The following is a 12,640-nucleotide window of genomic DNA, read 5'->3' as shown; positions in this document are numbered from 1 at the left end:
CTAGGGGGAGCTGCTGCCTCTTCACTGCGACAGATCTTCACAATGTCGTTTGGCGGCTTTGGGACGGGGGCTGGCGCGACCCCATCGATGGGTACTGGAGCTGGCGCACCACCTCCAGCGAGTAACGGTCGTGGCTTCGGAGGCTTTGGCACCAGCGGTTCAGCGACCGCAACCACCGCGACGACTGGCGGCTTCGGTACCACACCTGCCTCCACTGGTGGCCTCGGGGCCGCCGCAGCCACAGGATTTGGTACCGCACCTGCCTTCGCTGGTGGGTTCGGTACCACACCTGCCTCCACTGGTGGCCTCGGGGCCGCCGCAGCCACAGGATTTGGCACCGCACCTGCCTCTGCTGGTGGCTTTGGCACGGGCGGAGGGTTCAGCTCCACGGCAACCTCTGGCTTCGGCGTCGGCCGCGGTGGCGGCTTTGGCATGACGAGCGGCTTTGGGAGTGTATCCGCTCCTGCTGCCCTTGCTGCACCGACGGCTCAGCTGTACCCATACCCAGGAATCAAGGGCCCCGGCTATGCCACCAGCTGGGGACGCGACATCGACTTCTCTCGGGTGACGGAGCAGGTCCGCTTCGAGACGCTGCCGCAGCCGCTGCAGCAGCACCTGATGGAGCTGCGCAGTTTCATGCATGCGGAGCGGGACGCAGCTAAGAAGGTGTATCTGTACTTCAACGAGTCCGATGATGCCGACTCAGCGGCCGGCGCGGCTGCCACCAGCATTGCCGGAAGCTCTTCTGTCACGGCACCTTCCTCTAGCTATCGGCAGCTCCTTACCCAGATGGCAGCGCTGAAGGGAGACGGCAACCATGCCGTCGAACTTGTCGCGGTGCACTGCAACCAACATGAAGAACAGGCGGGCCGTCAGCTACAGCGTCTCGAGAAGTTGGAGTCGAACATTCGCGACTACGAGCGGCACGTGTGGGAGCCGCTGCTGGAGCGAGGACTGCCGTCTTTGCTGGCGGACAGTGGAAGGAGCTCCCGTGGCTGCGCGTATCGCCCAGCTGTGAGCAACGGCGCTGCCTCTCCCTTTGTGGCACTGGTCGAGGAGCTGAGCCGTCGCATGGACTACGTTAGCAGCGCTCTCGCTGAACTGAAGGCAACGCTCGTGCCTCCTGGTCGTCGACTGCACGGCGCCGGCGTGAGTGGCGGTCACGGCCATCACAGCAGCAGCGTCATCCCAAACGATGCCATTGCACAAATCAACGCCGCCCTTGTGTACGAGTTTAACCAGCTACGGGATTCCTCATGTGTGGCGGCGCATCTGCACAGTCGCGCCAACGTCGCCCGCGAGCTCTTCACGCGTCAGTACGGGCAGGCGGAGGCGGACGTACTCTTCGCAGATACCGAGCAACAGCGCAACGGGGTGGCTCTGTTCCGTCGGGCATCGTCGTCGGCGTACTTTGACATTCCTTCGATTCCACAGCAGCCGCCTGCCGTGGCATCGGCTGCGAACACCACCATGGGCGGTGCTGCCCCGACTACCGGGCTTGGGGGAAGCGCCACCTCTGCGCTGGGCGGAGGCTTCGGCATGGCTTCCGGTGGTGCTGTCTTCGGGGCAGCCTCTACCGCTGGCACAACTGGAGCGGCGACCGCTGGTGGATTCGGTGCTCCTGCGACAGCTGCTGTAGCACCGGCGGGTGGTGGTGCGGGAGGTGGCTTTAGCTTCGGTGCGGCTGCACCAGCGGCCACGGGCTTTGGGGCTGCACCAGCCGCTGGGGGCTTTGGGACTGCCTCGGCCCCTGCTGCTACTGGAGCACCCCCCTCCGCACCAGCCATGGGCCCTGCGGTTGCTGGGGGTGCACCAACTGCCTTCAACTTGGGTGGCGGTGCTGCAGCTACAGGCGCGGGGTTTGGGATGGCACCTGGCAAGTCTGGAACTGGTGGCAGCGACGATCGCCCATCTCGGCGGGCCCGTTGAAAGCCGAATCGTGCGTGCAATGGCGTCTTCCAGCGCATCGTCCCTCCCTCGTCTGCGCCTTTGTTGGGAGGTGTGAGGCCAGACGGGGAGAGGGTGGAAATGGGAGGCCGGTAACTGCAATATGTCGCGAGAGAGCGGCAGTGTTAAGGAAGGACGGAAGGCCAGAGCTGAAGGGAAGACCGTGTGCAGATCCGCACATCTTCGGGGCGGCAACGCTCGATCACTCGACGCCCCGCCACACAGCCGCAGTGATGTGCGGTCGAGACGCAACGTCTCTATAGAGCAAAGCCCCTCACTCGAAGTCGAGCAGGCAAGCTGGTGCAGTGGCAAGTGGCTTTGCGCAGGTGCACGGGCGACTCCGCGAAGACGGGGGGTGCGTGGAGGTGTCGTTCAGGGTCGTTGTAGTCCCCATCTCCGAGTGTGTGTCTCCTCAGGGCCACAGCTCTTTTGTTTCTCTGGTGTACCTCTCCCGCCTCGCCCCCTTTTTCATGTCATTTCTTCCACCTATGGGCTTCTCTTGCCTCTCTTACACATACACCACGTGTGCACATAGCTTCAGTGGGGATCTCCCGAGGGGTAGAGACGAGGGAGCGCCTCGGACACACGCACGCACACACACACACAGATCTGCAACCGCCACTACCATCGTGTGCTGGTGGTATGTTTATGTGTATGTGTGCTCTACCCATCCACTGAAACATCTGCTTCTGCGCATCACGCTCTTGTCCATCTCGCGCTTGGACGCACGTACATCGTAGAACCCCTTCCTCTCCTCTCTGAACCCTTTCACACGGCGTACACCCCTCACGCATGTCTCCGACGAAAAATAACGGCAACAAGCACGCACGCACAGACACAGACCCGCATTGTAGCGGGAACGGACATCGTCGAGATGAGTATGCTCCATCGCACTCGACTTGCACAAGGCCCCGCCGTCACCGTTGGCGCATCCATCTCTGTTCGCTTCAAAGGCCTGGGGGCGTACGATTACCCTTCCTCCTTCACATGGCCTCCACCGCAGGAGGATGGCAGTGAGGAGAGAGGGCATGATCCTTCGCACTCACCGGCTGAGTCCTCGGAGACTCCGCGAAGCACTAGAAGCAGCGCTGAGTACCGCAGTCATCGTCGATCGCCATTTTCGGTACTGCGGAGCCGGCAGTGTCGTGTGGGCCGGTGCGCTTCGGGGGTGTTCCCTTCCTCGTACAATACTGAGGCGGCGCAGTGCGACCGCGGCAGGAATCACAGACTGGACGCGTGTGAAAACCGTTTGTGCTGCTGCAGTGCACTCTTCTACCCAGCAGTGCCTTCTCGCGCTCCTTCGTCCACTGCACCGCTCCCTACGTTTGCCTCGTCGTCTTCCGCGGAGGAGGGCGTGTGGCGGGCGCGAGATGACTTTCTGTGGTCGCTGAAGCTCGCCAGCGTTGAGCGGCTGCTGTGCGCCACCATTGGCGAGGATCTGTATGAACGAATCCTGGGCGGCACGGCCACCACGCCAAGGGTGGTTTTGACATGCGACGACTTACAGGCCGTGGTACAAGAGCACGCGGAGGACTGCAGTGAAGAGGCAGCTTTGGCTGCCTCAGGCACACCCCTCCCCGCTGCGACCGCGTATGTGGCACGCCTGCTGCTGAGCGCAGATGAGGATAACCGAATCAAGTGGCTGCAGGAGGAGTCGGCGGCGATGGAGCACCGCGACTGCTACGCGCGTGCGCCATCACTGCGTGCTTTGTTTGTCATGTGGTCGGTACAGCAGCAACAGCTGCGCATGCAAGCTGCCGCGCTGGGCGGTGCTGCCGCTGATGGTTTCTCTCAGGGTGACGTTGCCAACGCCGATGCACCCCTCAGCACGTCGGGCGCGGCGCGAACGCCGAAGCCTCTTGTACCTCCTCCGACAATGGAAGACATTCAGCACATCCTCGCGCGTATGGAGGAGCGACACATCGACGTGGCGATGGCTGACATTGCCGCTATCGCTGCTATCGGTGCAGCTTCGGCTGGCGCAGGAGAGTCGGTTCCCTCTGGCGAGTTTTGGGGGGCTCTCGCGCGTCAGCTGCAGCCGCAACAGCTCGCGCAGGCGCTGGCGACCAGCGCATCCACACCGTGTCTGCCCGCCCCTGACGGCGGAGCGCCGTGCGGTGATTCGCTTGCCTTGCGGCACGTCCTTCTTCTTTCGCTGCTTCTGCGCTACACGTTAATGGCAAATACAGAGGTGCCGCCTGCACCCACGGCACCGTCACTCTCGGCGCGGGCGTCGTCTTCGACCGCCTCTTCCACTCTGGACCCTGCCAATGCGAAGCCGCTGCTGCCCATGGCCGCCTTCGAGGCGGCAAGTAAGATAATTCAGCTGCGCAGGCGCCTCGCGGCGCCGCGAGAGGGCGACCAGACTACATCTCGTGAATCGAACCACTCACCCACGCCTCCCTCCCCCGTTCACGAAGCCCTTCTCACTTTGTGCGACGAGGTGCTGAGGCACGTGTACGGGCTGGCCGAGCGATCACTAATCGGGGCGGCAAGCCCGCAGCTACCGGAGCTGACAACATGGCTGCTACGAGAGATGGTGACGAGCGCGGCGTGCGAAATTCATTTCAAGCGCCTTGTGGACCGCAGTGTAACAGAGGCGCTGCTCGCACTGGAGAGGAGCGGCCTCGTGAACAGGTCCTCGATGAGCCTCCAGGTGGTGGTGCGTCACGTGCTGCCGCTGCTGGAGAACTGTGGTAGTGAGGACCTTTACACATCTGTGGTGAGCGATGTCTTGTCCGTTCTTGAGGAGAAGGCCCGGCGGGACCGGCACGCCTTCACGCAGGAGGAAATCCTGTACTTGTCAGAGCTGGGGACGAAGTTGTTTGCCAGCGGCTCCACTGACGGCACGGCTGGCGGCTGCGGCCGCTTTGACCAAACGGCGCGTGGCCAGATGGAGGAGCTCCACGTGATGGACGGGAGTCCTTGGGCCCTGTGTGTCTCGTCGTACCGTTCCCTGAAGGAGATGGTCCAGGGTATTATCCGTGACCAGCGGCGGCTGAAGCAGCAGGTGCAGGAGCAGCTTCGGCAGCTATCCAACTCGAGCACCCTCTCTGCAGTGATGACGGGAGGTGCCGAGGCGCAAGGCTGTCGTGACGCCTGGCCGAATGGGCTTGGTACCCCCGTCTCTGCCTCGTGCCTACCTCGAGACTCGGAGACTGACTCTGCCGCCGTCGGCGGCGCTGGTGGTGACCCCAGTGCTGGCAGTGCTTCCTCTGGCACCGCAGACGAGGAGAGCTTCGCTGCGGCGACTGCCTCTACTCTTTCCGATGGCTCCTCCGCCGCTGCTTCAGCGGTGCCGCCGCGTATCTTTGTGTCACCAATGCTGCGGCAGCGCTTCCTCATGCTTATTGAAGGGCTGGTCAAGGCGCAGGTGGCTGAGAGGTCGAGCGACTCCGAGCGGCCGATCCTAGTGAGCACGGAGCTCTTCGCCTTCGTGACGCAGCACGTGCCGGTACCGAACATCCAAGACGAGTACCGCCGAAAGATCTTTCTGCTGGTGAACGTGGCGGAGGCCCCCGAAACCACGCGCCGCCGGCTCGCTGAGCGGAAGGTGGGACGGTCGGCCTCTGCAGTCGGGAAAGGCTATAGGAGATCCCGGGGCCGGCACGCGAGAGGCGGCGCCGCCACCAGCGTCGAAGCGGAGAGGAGGGCGGGCAGCGAGGAAGCGGATGCGGCGCCAGGCTCGGAGAGCGTGGACACAGGCCAAGATCCACACGGCGGCGCGAACGACATTCCCGCGGAGCTGCGCTTCCTTGTCAGCTCCCTCCCGCTCACACTGTCACCGTGGGCGAGTGTCATGATCTTGCGCGAGGTGCTGTCAGAGTCGGCCGGCCGAAACCCTCGGTACACGTACGTGCTCAACGCAGCCATCGACCTGCAGCTGCCTATGTCAACCACGCGGTCCCGCATAGCGACGACGCTGAACATGTGGCGCTTCCTCAACACGCAGGCACACAAGCTGAGTCTGAAGGAGAGCGTCATGATGAAGCAGCGGTGCGCGTGGAACTTGCCGATGGCGTATGTGCTCTCCTCGTACTGGTCTCTTCTCACGTGGCTGTTCCTCGCGAGCATCGTCACGCTCAACGTCGTCGGAATCGACTTTGAGTCACAAATTGTCGCCAACGCACTTTTCCGGATGTTCGCTCCGCCGGAGGCGATTTGCGCACCGCAGACCGCAAAGGACGACGGCGACGCGTGGAGCACGCAGGCGGCGGCAGACTTAGCCGCAGACTACTTTGAGCGGGCCGAGATCGCCGACCGGCGTCGCGAGGAGCATCGGCTCAGCAGCACAGATGTGCTTCTCTCCCCGGCCTCCTACCTGCGCCTCAGCTACGACGACCAACGGCGGCCGATGACTGTCATTCCGATCGGCAGTGACCGCACCGCGCCGGCTGAGGAGCGGATTGCGGAGGAGTACGCTGCGGCAACGGCGGTGCTGCGTGAGCTGTCACTGCACGCCACGTTTCCTTTCTTCGTCGATATTGAACGACCTGTCCCAATGGAGTACGTGGAGAAGCGCATCGCAGAGCGCATTCGGCGTGTTTCCTTCAACAACACGTGGCTCCTGCCTCGCATGATTATTCGCACCTTCCCGCTCGGTCGCCAGCATACGGAGCACACACTCGTACTTCACACCTGCACACAGGCCAACCGCACGCGACGCCGGATCACTTTTTTGCTGTACATGCACGACGGCGTCCCCGTCACCCCGCAGTTCATCCAGGAGCTCAAGAGCAGCGTCCTCTCGCGGCACGCGAACTTGGTGTTGGTGGTGCATGAGTCCAGCCTTCTCAAGGGCGGAACGACACCTGCACTGCTGGCCAACATCTGTCTGTCAAGGGCCGATAGCGGCACCTCAGCAACCATCGCGTCTGCGGCGGCTGAGATGATAGAAGCCGTGCTGCCTAGTGATCTCAAGGACTCCTCGTCATCTTCTACAGCTGCGTCAGCGGCACACCACATGCGCGTGCTTCCGTACTGTCGGCAGTACTACTCTAGTAAGGGCAGCGTCATTCCTGGTCTTCAGCGCTTGGGGGGCGCGGACGACACAGCAGACGATGCTTGGTGGAAGCGTGCGCTGAGATCGATGCGCCGGCGATGGGTGGAAGGGTCAGAGGCGGACTCGGATGACGACTCCTCTGCCTCCAACGCAGCAGCGTTGAGGGCCCACCTGCCGCTCTTCGCGTCAACCTTCAGCGACCAGCGCGCCTCGCTCCAGCGTAGCCGAGAGCTGCAATGCAAGGAGGCCGAGGATGAGGCTGGCACCATCAAGCGGACACGGAGCAGCAGCGGACATGCGACCGCTGCCGCACTGTGGTTGGGTCGGTGGCTAAGCATGCTCTCTGGCTGGACCTCGGTGACCTTTCGGATGACGCGCGTTGACCGCAACGGTGGGTGTGAGGAGGAGGTCCACAGAAACGAGGAGGCACCGCACGAAAATGGTGCAGCGTGCGACCCCTGCGGGTTAGCACCACAGAGGTGGCCGCACTCCGATCAGGCAGCAACGGCCGCTGCAGCAACAACAGCCGCGTCGGGCACAGCGGAGACAGGGGATGCCAAGGACGGCGTGTCTGTCTCGCTTGCTGCCCTGCGCCGTCTCATGTCGGAGGCTTGAGTTCCCGTAAATATGAGGAGGGTTGCGCCCGGCAGCGGCACCGATAGTGGCAGACGCACGCCCCGCCACGAGCAACACCCCGGCGGCGACCTCCGCTTCCTCAAGCGACTCGGGCGCACGTGTGAGTCAACTGGAGCGGCGATGACAAGTCTCACGCCCGTACTCTGCAGGCGGCGGTCATCGCATTGGGCACCACCGCCGACGCAGACTCCTCACCTGCTAGGGGTCTCGCCGTGCCAGCGGTGGCGCGATGGCAGACCTTCGACTTCGATTCACCAAACAGCGGCAGCACCTCACACTATCCTCCTCGCTGTAGCCTTCACTTAACCTCTCTGCCTTGCCTACCTTCTCTACCGGAACCTTCAACCTCTTCCACATCGCCGTGCTCCTCATCGGCTGCAGTTTCTTGATGCCTACCTTGTTCGCCCGGTAAGCGTACGTAGCTAAGAGAGACAGAGAGTGTATGCGAGTCGCGGAAGAGGGGCTAAATGCTTGTGCCTCTTCGGCGTAGCTCTTGCTCCCTCTTCGCCCATCGGATCGGCGATGTGTGTGCGTGTGGGGTGAAGGCTCAGTGATGAGAGGGCGCCTATTCGTTTCTATGTCTCTGCGTACGCCAGTGGAAAGCGGAGCGACGGAGCGATGAAGTAAAGAGCTGTGAACATGCCAACGCTTTCTCTCTCTCTCTCTAGCTTTGGATGAAGGATGAAGAAGAGCGGGTGCGCGGTGCACTCGCGTCTGTACTGAAGAAACGGACGCGCCTATATTTGCTGCTCGTCCCCCCCACAGCGCACGCCTTCGTCCCTTTGTGGCTGTGCCATCGACCATCGCGCAAAGGCAGATGGACAGCGAGGAAAAAAAGGAATGTGTGTATGTATATGTGTATGTGTGACACCGCGGGTGTGTAAGAGAGTTGTATGCACACACACACACGCAGTGGAGAAAGAGTGAGACTGAAGACAAAAGAGGAGGGGGAGGAAGGAGGGGAATCGCCTCGCCGAGTGCGCATCCGCTGACATGGCGCAAGCGAACACGGGCCCACCTCTTCTCTGGGCTCGGCCCTCGAGCACAACGAATGACCCCCCTCTCTCTCTGTATGCTGCGCTTTTCTCCTCGTTTGTGGGTGTTCACTCTGCCTCTTCCCTTTTGCCGCTCACTTCTCTTTCTCGTTCGATGACATCGTTCATGCCGATACGCCCTGCCAATACATACGCACACACGCTCAGTCCACCTCCTGCCCCCCTTATCCCTCCCTCCCCTTCACGCGTACCTGCCCCTCTCCTTTCGCCACACACACACACGCACGCACACATCCATACGTTTCATCGCGACTGTTCTCGCTCTCTGTGCATGTGCACTAGCTGGTGTGGGTTAGTCTTCCTCTTTTCTCTTCTGTGCCCCCCCTGGAGGTTGCCCACGAAAGCGGCATAGCTCGAGAAGCAGTGTCCACCATCAGAGACACAGCACCTGTGCTTGTGGACATCTACACGGGCACGTGGTAACGGCCTTAAAAGAGAGTACTCGACGTCGACGAAGGGGACCACTGTCGACCTGCCATTGTCGGCGTCTTGACCCTCTCTCGAAGTCTGAACGTTTCGCTGAGAAAGGACATTCCTCGTAAGCAATAGTTGCGATTGTCGTCTGTTCTTCTTTCGTTTATATATTTCGCGCGTCTCGACTGTGCGCGTCTCATCCCATCCACGTCTCACCGGCTCTTTCCTCCCCTCTCTCCTCAACCCACCCATCGCAGACATGGCGAACATCGCTGCGCTGGACGCGTACATCCAGAGTGGCGCCGCGATCGACGATGCCAAGCTGGACGAATGGATTCAGCTGAGTGACATATCGAATGCACACCGATACTACGTGGGCGACGCCGCCGCCGTCGGCGAGGCGGTGCGCCGCGTCTCTCGCACTGTCGTGGCGCAGTACTTGAACAACGCCGACGTGAAGGCCGTACCGCTGCGCCGCAAGACGAAGTTTTGCCTGCTGCTGAACAACTTCTCTCTTTACAGACCAGTGCGGTCGGTGGTGTTCGAGTGTTTGGAGGGCATGACAAGCATCTTTGAGAAGGCAATCAAAGACGAGGGTACAATGCCGTTCGACTCGGAGCTAGGCCGCATGTCGGAGCATGTGCTGGTGCTGCTGATGCGCGTGATGGATTACAAGCTGAAGGCTTCGGCCGTGCACGAGTTTGCTGAGCACAACACGCAGTTTGCGATTCAGCTGCTTCTGGCCATCCTGCTCAAGGAGCCGCCTTACGAGTTCGAGCTGCGGTGCAACTGCATTAGCGGCCTGCTTGGCTTCACCCAGCCGCAGGCCTTCTTCGGAGCAGGGGAGAAGATCGAGGAACACAGCTGCACCAAATTCACGGATAAGGTGGACTTCATGCTGAACCTGATGCTGCGTCTGCAGGCCATTCAGGTGGTAAGCGACGTGCTCGGCGACGCAATCGCAAGCTCGGAGACGCTGCCACTGTTGGTTCAGTACGCCGTGAACAATACGATGCAGACCATCATGAACATCTTCAAGTTCTCCTCGAAGGAGGCGACACAGTGGCGGCAGCACATTCTCCTCTCCACGACATTTCTAGATGGTACGGTAATGATGTACGTGCAGTCGCTGGCTGCAACGCTGCATGAGGTGATGACCGCCTCGGCACCGCGCGTCACCGGCCAGCTGTTGCACTCTCTCAACCTCTCTTTCATGTTCGGTGCTTTCGCAGCGTACCACATGGAGGAGGCGAGCCAGGAGGTGCGCATTTTCTGCACCTTCTTCCACGACCTCTTCCAGATCTCCATCCGCCCCGTCGTGGCGAACGCGTGTGTGTCGGGGCAGATGATGGTCATGTACGTCAACCTTTTCCACTTCATGTGCAACGTCGATGCCATGGGTGAGGCGCCTGGCTACCCGGCAGACGGCCTCCCGCCCGAGCTCTCAAGCTCAGCGCTGCGAGCGACCGTCGAGGCCTTCCTGAAGAAGGAGGTGGGCGGCTGTGGGCTGCCTTTCACGGAGGCGTGGTATCGGCAGTTCCGTCGTGTAACGGCCGACACCCTCGTCGCGCAGGACTCCACCACGTTCCAGTGCATCGACAGCTGCTTCCGTGCCATGATCGCACAGCTGACCGCGCAGCAAGTGCCAGTGGCTGCACCGGCCTCTGCGGCTGGAGGTACGCGTCTGCTGGGAGAGATGCCGGCGATGAGGCCGGAGAAGAAAAACAAAATCTCAATCGACAAGGCCGCCGTGCCCATCTGGCACAAGGTGCGGTCGAACGCGAAGCAGGACAGCGTCGAGGGCGTCGACGCCGACCTGCTGTGCGCGCTGACGGGGGTCGTCATGAAGAACCCGGTCTCCTCGCCTTACGGTCAAACATACGAAAAAGAGGCCATCATGAACTGGCTGGAACAGAACGGCTCCGTCTGCCCCATCACTGGGCGTTCCTTGACGGCGGACCAACTGAGCCCGAACACGGCTGTGGCGACGAAGATAATGCAGCAGATAGTACGCCAGACCATGGAGACGCAGCCCGTTGCCGAAGAGGACATGTACAAATTTTAGGGAAGGAGGTGGGGTAGAGAAGGGCATTTGCTCGAGATGTGATCTCGTGGCCCCTCCTCCTCCCCCTCCCCTCCCCGCCACACGAGCGGAAGCCCCTGAAACGCTTATCGGCGGTTCAACCAGCCCGGGAGCCTGCGCTTTTGTTTCCAGGGGCCGCGGCACGCACACGCTGCAGAGGACCTTGTTCTGCTCTCCTGACCAGATACACATCCTTTGCGGCCGTCATGTACGACTATCGCTCTCAGCGAGGTGCCGCACAGCGAGCCCCTCTCCCTCCCTTCATGACACATTGGCGTCGCATGCCGAGGGGTGGGCTGGAAGGCGCTGGGGGGGGGGGACTGCGGACGTGCGTGGGGACACACTCCTCACTTCCTTTACGATTGAAAAGCCTCGTCGCTGTCTCTGAGCGGCGACCCCCATGTGTGCACATCCTTTGCCTTTCAGTTTTATGTGATAGAGGCGTTCGAGATTTGGTTTCTCACCGCGATTTTCTTTCTATTCGTGCGTCAGATGGCGTCGTATGTTTGCGCTCGTCCCCGTCTCTCTGGGAGACGAAAGAGAGATGGAGACTGCCTGGTTCTTCCTCCCCCCGTCCTCTCCCATGGGAGCACATTAGCTACACCCAACCCCCTCCCGCCCTGTCGCACGCCCCATTGCGTGGGGTGCGAAGCACCTGCAGACACGCACGGCAGCGGTGCGCGGCCCCCGTCATGTCGGGACCGCCTCTGCCTCGAGCTCTACGCGTCCACAACTCGCAGGCTGCCTCCCCCCTGCCGCGTCCATTATGCCGGGCGCCACGTGGTGCATCCTCCTTGGAGGTGGCTCGGGCTCCACCCCGGTGGGTAGTGCGTGGAGGCCGGGCGCGGCAGGTGCGAGCCACGCTGACTCGTCGCCCATCACGTAGACGGTACAGGCGTGCTCGCTGTCGCAGGCCGCCCCGGCACAGCACTGTCCGAGACCTCGCCGACGGCATCCGCAGCGGAGAGTCGCTCTGACCCTCCCTCCCCCCTTACGTCGTAGGCTCTGGACTCTGTATCACCACTGGGGGTGGTGGCTCGGCCTGTGGCAGGGGAGGGGAGGGGGCTGCCCGGCGTCTCCGCACAGGGAGGGAGAGAGTGGGGCACGGGGCCTCTGGGAGACGGGGCGCGCGGGGAGGCGAGTCCCACCCGCCCATCCCCGTCGCTGAAGATGGGAGAGGAAGTGAGGAAGCAAACGTCCCCAGAGAGAGGGAGAGCGACTGAGCTGGCGCTTTCCCTCCCCTTTTCCCGACGGCCCCCCTCTCTCTCGGCTCGTTTCTGCCGAGTCCTGCCATCTCTTCTGCCCTCTTTTCCTCTCTTGTCTGACTGGGCGTGCACTTCTGTAAGCGTGCGCGCTGCTTTCTGCCTCCGTGGTGTGACGGCAGGACGTTTTTATCGAGCAGAGACCCTCTCCCCCCTCCCTTCCTCCTTCCCTCTTCCCTCTCATGCACAGGCCGCTGCACGCGCATACGGGCGCCCTCTCCTTTCCCCTTCCCCTTTCTCG

General features: G+C 62.0%; 3 protein-coding genes across 3 annotated transcripts; all 3 read left to right on the top strand.

Annotated features, from left to right (window-relative positions):
* Positions 1–42: 42 nt before the first annotated feature.
* On the top strand, positions 43–1,929 carry LSCM1_04368 (uncharacterized protein; the record flags this gene model as incomplete). The annotated part of the gene is made up of 1 exon (XM_067321877.1): positions 43–1,929. One exon carries the CDS (start codon positions 43–45, stop codon positions 1,927–1,929), a length of 1,887 nt encoding a protein of 628 aa, XP_067176972.1.
* An 892-nt stretch (positions 1,930–2,821) lies between these two features.
* Positions 2,822–7,564, top strand: LSCM1_04367 (uncharacterized protein; the record flags this gene model as incomplete). The annotated part of the gene is made up of 1 exon (XM_067321876.1): positions 2,822–7,564. The coding sequence occupies one exon, from the start codon at positions 2,822–2,824 to the stop codon at positions 7,562–7,564; it is 4,743 nt and encodes a 1,580-aa protein (XP_067176971.1).
* A 1,749-nt stretch (positions 7,565–9,313) lies between these two features.
* On the top strand, positions 9,314–11,119 carry LSCM1_04366 (uncharacterized protein; the record flags this gene model as incomplete). Its single annotated transcript, XM_067321875.1, has 1 exon — positions 9,314–11,119. The coding sequence occupies one exon, from the start codon at positions 9,314–9,316 to the stop codon at positions 11,117–11,119; it is 1,806 nt and encodes a 601-aa protein (XP_067176970.1).
* Positions 11,120–12,640: the final 1,521 nt, after the last annotated feature.

The sequence above is a fragment of the Leishmania martiniquensis genome, chromosome 29, assembly GCF_017916325.1.
Source record: "Leishmania martiniquensis isolate LSCM1 chromosome 29, whole genome shotgun sequence".
NCBI lineage: Eukaryota > Euglenozoa > Kinetoplastea > Trypanosomatida > Trypanosomatidae > Leishmania > Leishmania martiniquensis.
The sequence above is the reverse complement of the archived record's forward strand: the minus strand, read 5'-3'. Positions and strand labels throughout refer to the sequence as shown.